Source organism: Citrus clementina, unplaced genomic scaffold (genome assembly GCF_000493195.1).
Source record: "Citrus clementina cultivar Clemenules unplaced genomic scaffold, Citrus_clementina_v1.0 scaffold_1, whole genome shotgun sequence".
NCBI lineage: Eukaryota > Viridiplantae > Streptophyta > Magnoliopsida > Sapindales > Rutaceae > Citrus > Citrus x clementina.
In genome coordinates, this window is record NW_006263303.1 from 18,513,750 (window position 1) to 18,520,950 (window position 7,201).

At 34.7% G+C, this 7,201-nt stretch overlaps 1 protein-coding gene across 1 annotated transcript; it reads left to right on the plus strand.

Moving 5' to 3' along the window:
* Nucleotides 1-1,014: 1,014 nt before the first annotated feature.
* LOC18054191 (probable leucine-rich repeat receptor-like protein kinase At1g35710) lies at nt 1,015-4,423 on the plus strand. Its single transcript, XM_024177806.1, has 3 exons — nt 1,015-2,186; nt 2,308-4,031; nt 4,128-4,423. Exons 1-3 carry the CDS (start codon nt 1,015-1,017, stop codon nt 4,421-4,423), a joined length of 3,192 nt encoding a protein of 1,063 aa, XP_024033574.1.
* Nucleotides 4,424-7,201: the final 2,778 nt, after the last annotated feature.

Below are 7,201 nucleotides of genomic sequence, written 5' to 3' on the forward strand. Positions count from 1 at the left end.
TCTTTTTATAGTTTCAGTTTTTTTAAATTATTATCTTGTTTTTGTTAAATTTCTTGTCTTTATTTATGTATGGCTAATTCATGTTTATATAATCAAAATGACTAATAAATTTTAATTTTTTTAAACAAAATTTGAAACTCCTCAAAATTATCTAAATAATTTTAATAATTTTAATATTGAACTGTGGCACTATCACAAATTCAAACCAGTTATGAACTAATGTCCTACCTGGTCCTATACTGGCTCTGCAGTGTATGGAAGCTGTTATGATTTTGTCAGAGTGAATATTATGACTAAATAGTATTGTAGTTGCTTTGATACGGAAGGTCTATTTTTCTATTTACTAAACGGACATAATCTATCGAGAGGCAAATGCCCTGTAAACAAGTTGGCCAGCCATGGTCCTAAAATGCAGAGAGCAATTTTCCCATTAATCATTAATTTTGATCACAAAATTAATTCTGTGTATGTCGTCGGTTGATCTTTTAAGCTCTTTTGGAAACATACATACAAATCTTTGTGGAAAAAGAGAAAATTAAGATTTTTTTCTTAAAAGCCGATGATACACAAAAAGAGAGAAAATAAGAAGAGGATACAAAATCTGTACATGTGATGAATTGTTAGACATTAAAAATATAAAATTGTTATCTTGAAAATACAATTTATAAGGAGTAATATTCTAGGATATAACGGTGTAAATTAATAAGGCCTCAATTGACGGATGATTAACCAACAAATAAATGAATCTATAATCTTTCCCTAGCAGCAAGTCCACTTTAGAGGTGTTGAAGACGCATTGACTTGTTGACGTCGCGTTGATTCTAAATTTCTAACTCGTTTGCTCTTGTGTGTAGTTACTATAAATTTGGCTTTCCGTCTGTTTCTTTGTACATAATTCTTAGATGTTTATTTCTACCTTGTCCAGCTAATCTTTAATAATTCTTGTTGTTCTCATCTTTACTTGTTCTGTGCTGTTTCTGCGACTACCAAGTCTCAGCTGATTTCAATTACGGAATGGCGTCACCAAAGTTGAAAAATAATTCAGTAATTTTCTCACTCGTTTTTCTGATTCTATTTCATATTTCAGATTTTCCACTCATTGTTTCTTGTGATTCTACGGAAGAAGCCCGTGCTCTTCTCAAATGGAAAACCAACCTTCAAAATCAAAATGGTTCTCTCCTGCCTTCATGGACTCTTAATAATCCCACCAAAATAAGCCCATGTGCTTGGTTTGGGATTCATTGCAACCATGCTGGAAGAGTCAATAGTATTAACCTTACAAGTGCAGGTTTAAAAGGTACGCTTCATGATTTCTCATTCTCATCGTTTCCTCATCTTGCGTACCTTGATCTTAGGATCAATCAATTCTTTGGAATCATCCCTCCTCAAATTGGTAACCTTTCTATGCTCAAGGTCCTTGGCTTATCCTTTAATCAGTTTTCTGGAAGTATACCACCAGAAATTGGCCACCTAACTCATCTTAAGTTGCTTTCCTTTTCCAAGAATCAACTAAGTAGCTTGATTCCTCATGAAATAGGTAGATTAATTTCTCTTAATGGACTTAGTTTATACTCAAACTTTTTGAAAGGCTCAATCCCTCCCTCTTTGGGTAACTTGACCAGCTTGATCTACATTGATATTGGCAATAATTTACTTTCTGGTTCAATTCCAAATGAAGTGGGAAGCTTGAAATCTCTTTCTGATCTACGATTGTCCAACAATTCACTCAATGGTTCAATCCCTTCTTCTTTGGGCAACTTAACCAACTTGGTGACCTTGTATCTACATATGAATGCCCTTTCTAGTTCAATTCCAGATGAAATAGGAAACTTGAAATTTCTTTCCGATCTACAAGTATCCTACAATACACTTAGTGGCGCAATTCCTTTTTCTTTGGGTAACTTGACTAACTTAGTTACCTTATATATTGGGATAAATGCACTTTCTGGTTCGATTCCTAATGAAATAGGAAATTTGAAATCTCTTTCAGATCTACGATTGGACTACAATACACTTAGTGGCTCAATTCTTTATTCTTTTGGTAACTTGACCAAGTTGGAGATCTTGTATCTAGATGTGAATGCCCTTTCTGGTTTAATTCCGAATGAAATAGGAAACTTGAAATCTCTTTTGGCTCTACAAATTGAACTACAATACACTCAGTGGCTCAATTCCTTGTTCTTTTGGTAACTTGACCAAGTTAGTGATCTCGTGTCTAGGTACGAATGCCCTTTCTAGTTCAATTCTGGAGGAAATAGGAAACTTGAAATCTCTTTTGCATCTACAATTGAACTACAATACACTCAGTGGCTCAATTCCTCTTTCTTTAGGCAGCTTGACAAACTTGGCTACCTTATATTTCTCGACGAATGCACTTTCTGGTTCAATTCCAAATGAAATAACAAACTTAAGATCTCTTTCCGATCTACAATTGTCAGAGAATACACTCAATGGCTCAATTCCTCTGGCTTTGGGTAATTTAACTAAGTTGGTTAGCTTAGATTTGAGTATTAATAAACTCAGTAGCTCAATCCCTCTTTCTTTTGCTAGCTTGACCAGCTTGACTACCTTATATCTTTATGAAAATTCACTTTGTGATTCAATTCCAAAGGAAATAGGAGACATGAAGTCTCTTTCTATTTTAGATTTAAGCTCAAATAAACTCAATGGCTCAATCCCTCTTTCCTTGGCTAATTTAACCAACTCATTAAAAGTTCTTTATCTTTCTTCCAATCATATTGTTGGTGAGATTCCACTAGGACATGGCAAGTTTAGTTCTCTGATCCAACTAATTTTGAACAATAATGAACTTTCTGGACAATTATCTCCAGAACTCGGATCTCTTAATCAACTTGAGTACCTTGACCTATCTGCAAATACATTCCACAACTCAATTCCAGAAAGTCTCGGTAACCTGGTCAAATTACATTACTTGAATTTGAGTAACAATCAATTTAGTCAAAAAATTCCAAATCCGATTGAGAAGTTGATTCATCTTTCAGAGTTAGATTTGAGTTATAAAATTTTCGGAGAAGAGATACCATCTCAAGTATGTAGTATGCAAAGCTTGGAGAAGCTGAATCTCTCCCACAATAACCTATCTGGTTCCATTTCAAGATGCTTTGAGGAAATGCATTGGCTTTCATGCATTGACATATCTTACAATGCCTTACAGGGACTTATTCCTAACAGCACAGCATTTAGAGATGCTCCAATGTTAGCATTACAAGGGAACAAAAGATTGTGCGGAGATATCAAACGATTACCCCCTTGTAAAGCATTCAAGTCACACAAGCAAAGCCTGAAAAAGATTTGGGTTGTTATTGTGTTCCCTCTCTTAGGGATTGTTGCTCTTTTAATTTCTTTGATTGGATTGTTCTTTAATTTTCGACAAAGGAAGAATGGCTTACAAACACAACAGAGTAGCCCCAGAAATACACTAGGGTTGCTTTCGGTGTTAACTTTTGATGGAAAAATCGTGCACGAAGAAATCATTAGAGCAACAAAAAATTTTGATGATGAGCATTGTATTGGAAATGGTGGACAAGGAAGTGTTTACAAAGCTGAGCTACCAACTGGAGAAATTGTTGCCGTCAAGAAATTTCATTCCCCACTTCCAGGTGAGATGGCATGTCAGCAAGAGTTCTTGAATGAAGTTAATGCATTGACGAAGATACGGCATCGTAACATTGTGAAATTTTACGGCTTTTGTTCACATGCTCTTCACTCGTTTGTAGTTTATGAATATCTTGAAATGGGTAGCTTGGCCATGATCCTGAGTAATGATGCAGCAGCAGAGGAATTTGGTTGGACAAAGAGAATGAATGCGATAAAAGGTGTAGCTGATGCATTGTTATACATGCACACAAATTGCTTTCCACCAATTGTTCATCGAGACATATCGAGCAAGAATGTGCTGTTAAATTTAGAGTATGAAGCCCATGTTTCAGATTTTGGAATTTCCAAGTTTCTCAAGCTCGGCTTGTCCAATAGGACAGAACTTGCTGGCACGTTTGGATATATTGCACCAGGTTTGTACTTTATTCAAACTTGTAAATTATACGAATAAGAGATACAAGATTACCAGTTAAAAAACAAAAGTAATTCTTATCTATTTTTCTCTTCAGAGCTTGCATACACAATGAAAGTTACAGAAAAGTGCTATGTGTACAGCTTTGGAGTGTTAGCATTGGAAGTGATAAAGGGAAAGCATCCAAGAGATTTTATTTCCTCAATTTGCTCTTCATTATCTTCGAATTTGAACATAGCGCTTGATGAAATGTTGGACCCTCGACTTCCCACTCCATTGCGCAATGTTCAGGATAAATTGATTTCAATCATGGAAGTTTCCATATCATGCTTAGATGAGAGTCCAACATCTAGACCAACCATGCAGAAAGTGTCTCAATTGTTAAAGATTTAGTGCGTGCATGAATTGTTTATTTTTCTAAGTAATTGGTCTATCCCATATTTTTCGTTTCCCAACCTTTTCCATGACGAGGGATAAGGTTTCTAAACTTCATGTATCTTTTTCATTTTATGAATAAAGTCATCCTCATCTCATACGATTGTGGTTTAATTATTAACAGACTAAAGTGGTTACAATATAGAATCATGTATAAAGTGCAAAATCTTTGAATGGTGCCTTATGTATTCATTAATTGGCAAAAGAACATTCTCTGCTAATTTAAACTCTTACAATTATAAATACGAATATATCAGTGTTAGTTAATGAAGAACAATAATAAAGAAAAAGGATTTTGGCCTTACATGAATTAGAATGTACATGTATTAAAATATTCTTCAATAACTTCCTAAGTTCACAATCACCAATAGAGGATCCAAGCTTAACGTTTGTATTTGTGAAGGAATCAGGCCAAATTTATTCAATCAAACCCTAAGATCAGTTGATCATTGACCAATGTATCAAACCTAATCAAGATCACTCACAAATGAGTCTAAAGAATCAGAAGAAAGTAAAGCAAATTCAGAGCATTTTTTTAAAATTAGATGAACTTTACCAAAGCAAGGGATTTTACTAAGAAAGAAAAGAAAAGATACAATCAATTAGAGAGAGACGTAATAAATTTTAGTCCTTCATAAAGACATAGCACTCGAGAAATAGGCTCTTAAATAAGGAAAAAAAATTATAAATCAGGTCTAAGACAAAGTTAACTACTTCATGAAACAAGAATGAGCATTGTGCTCTTTCTCTCTCTCTCTCTCTTTTTCTTTCTAATTTTTAGTTACATACTTGCATTGCACCCACCCCTCCCCTACCCCAAATTAAACTTATCCCCTTAATCTTGCTTCCACTACGAGAGAAATAACCTCATAATAATTTAAGATTGGATTACAAGTTTAATTTACAAATGAGCCAATATTCACTCGTTAACTAATCACATTATACACAGCTTTAGTCGAAATTAGTCTAAGTTAGTTGAGTTAAATTTACAATCTAAACGACTCAGCAAATGAGTCCCACTGCAATGCCACGTTAACAAACTTGATAACAAGAGTTAGCGCCAAAAGACATGCGCATCTACATATCCAATTAACAATGGCCATAAAGATATGTATATTTGAAATATAATAATGTTAGGGATTCTAATATTTGAGTTCCAACTTCAGTTCCAACATTATGCGTCACTCATCTATTTAATGATAAATTTTATATCTTGTAAAATTATCTAGCCACTATCCAATAAATGAATGCCACATCAATTAGGAGTCAAATCTTTTGGATAAGAGTTTCATAAAGGTTCCATGCCGACCCTGGAATATCAACTGCACCTGTTGAAGATAAAAGAATCACTTTGCTTTATGAACACAGCCTCTGTTGATGAGCTACACATATGGGTTCTGAAGAATTCAGTCGAAAGCCTTTGGATTCTGAAACACAAGATCTCTCTTTCATCTGGTTGGTTCAATCCATGGCTGGTTGTAGAGGGTATCTGCGCTACATATATCATAGTAACTTTAAATGGTATATCTACGCTCCTATTGGTATAACTTGGAAACTGAGGAGCTGAGGCAAATTGCCCAGGATTGTAATAAATGGGAGGCCTGCTGTTTACACACTGTTTCGTTCATTGATGAGTTAGGAACAGACTTCCAAATTAAATTCACTGGATTTGTTGCTGAAAAACAGAGGCAAGAGAAGAAAAATAACAGCTTAGAGTAGAAGCTCTCTCAAGAAGGTCGTCAGAGCTACATCCGAAGGCGCCTGCATGGGGAAATACTTCCCATTGAACAAATCAAGAGAACAGTACAAAAAAAGTCAAGATGGGATGAGTACTTTTTCTTTTTAATTTAAATAATCTTGCCCATAGTTGTGATTTACATTTGAGACATTTTAGTAGTAAAAAAACTTTATTAAAATGTAAATTCCTCACCTAGTAAGAAAATATTGAATATTTTTGTATGTAATTGTCTTATCATTAAACGACGAAATATCCATATTCACATTGGAGCATATTGTTAATCACAAAACAGTCAATCAACACTATTCTTAGTGGATCGTCAAGGCCATAATCCACCAAGTAAAAGACATCACTCATGTGATGGGCGATGGTTTAAAAAGAAATCGAATTATATACCCAAAAAATTATCGTGTATTCTAAAATATGAATCAAACGGTAGTAACGGAACATAGGAAGCTATCAGCTATCAACGAGTATGTGCGGGGTGACCTCTTCCGGCACTAGCAACACATTTGTGCAATATAATATTCAGTGCACATGTTCTAATAATAACTACTAAACGTAAGGATGAAATGCTCAAGTTGAAACATGTCAAGACCATTCTAATGAACTATACCGCAGCAAGTTCAATTCCTGCACCAGATACAACTAGCTCATTACTGAAAGAGAGAAATTTATAAGCGGAGCACACGACTGGGGAGCCATGAAGTTGATATCTCTTGAAAAGCTCATATGACAAAAGCAGATATTTGTTAATTAGTTAATTCAGAGAGAATCCGTTAAAATAAGGGGAGAGGAAGGGAAAATAAATCTTAAATGCCACATGCCATAAATCTTAAATCCGTTAAAAAAAAGGGTAACGGAAACTTAGATAAGCACGTACCGGATTCAAACCCCAAGTCTATAATGGCATTTAAGTCGTACTAGACTTGTCACGTTGTTGCAACAGATTATCCAACAACTTTGAAAGTTTTTCCCTGTTAGAGTTTTAGATTCTT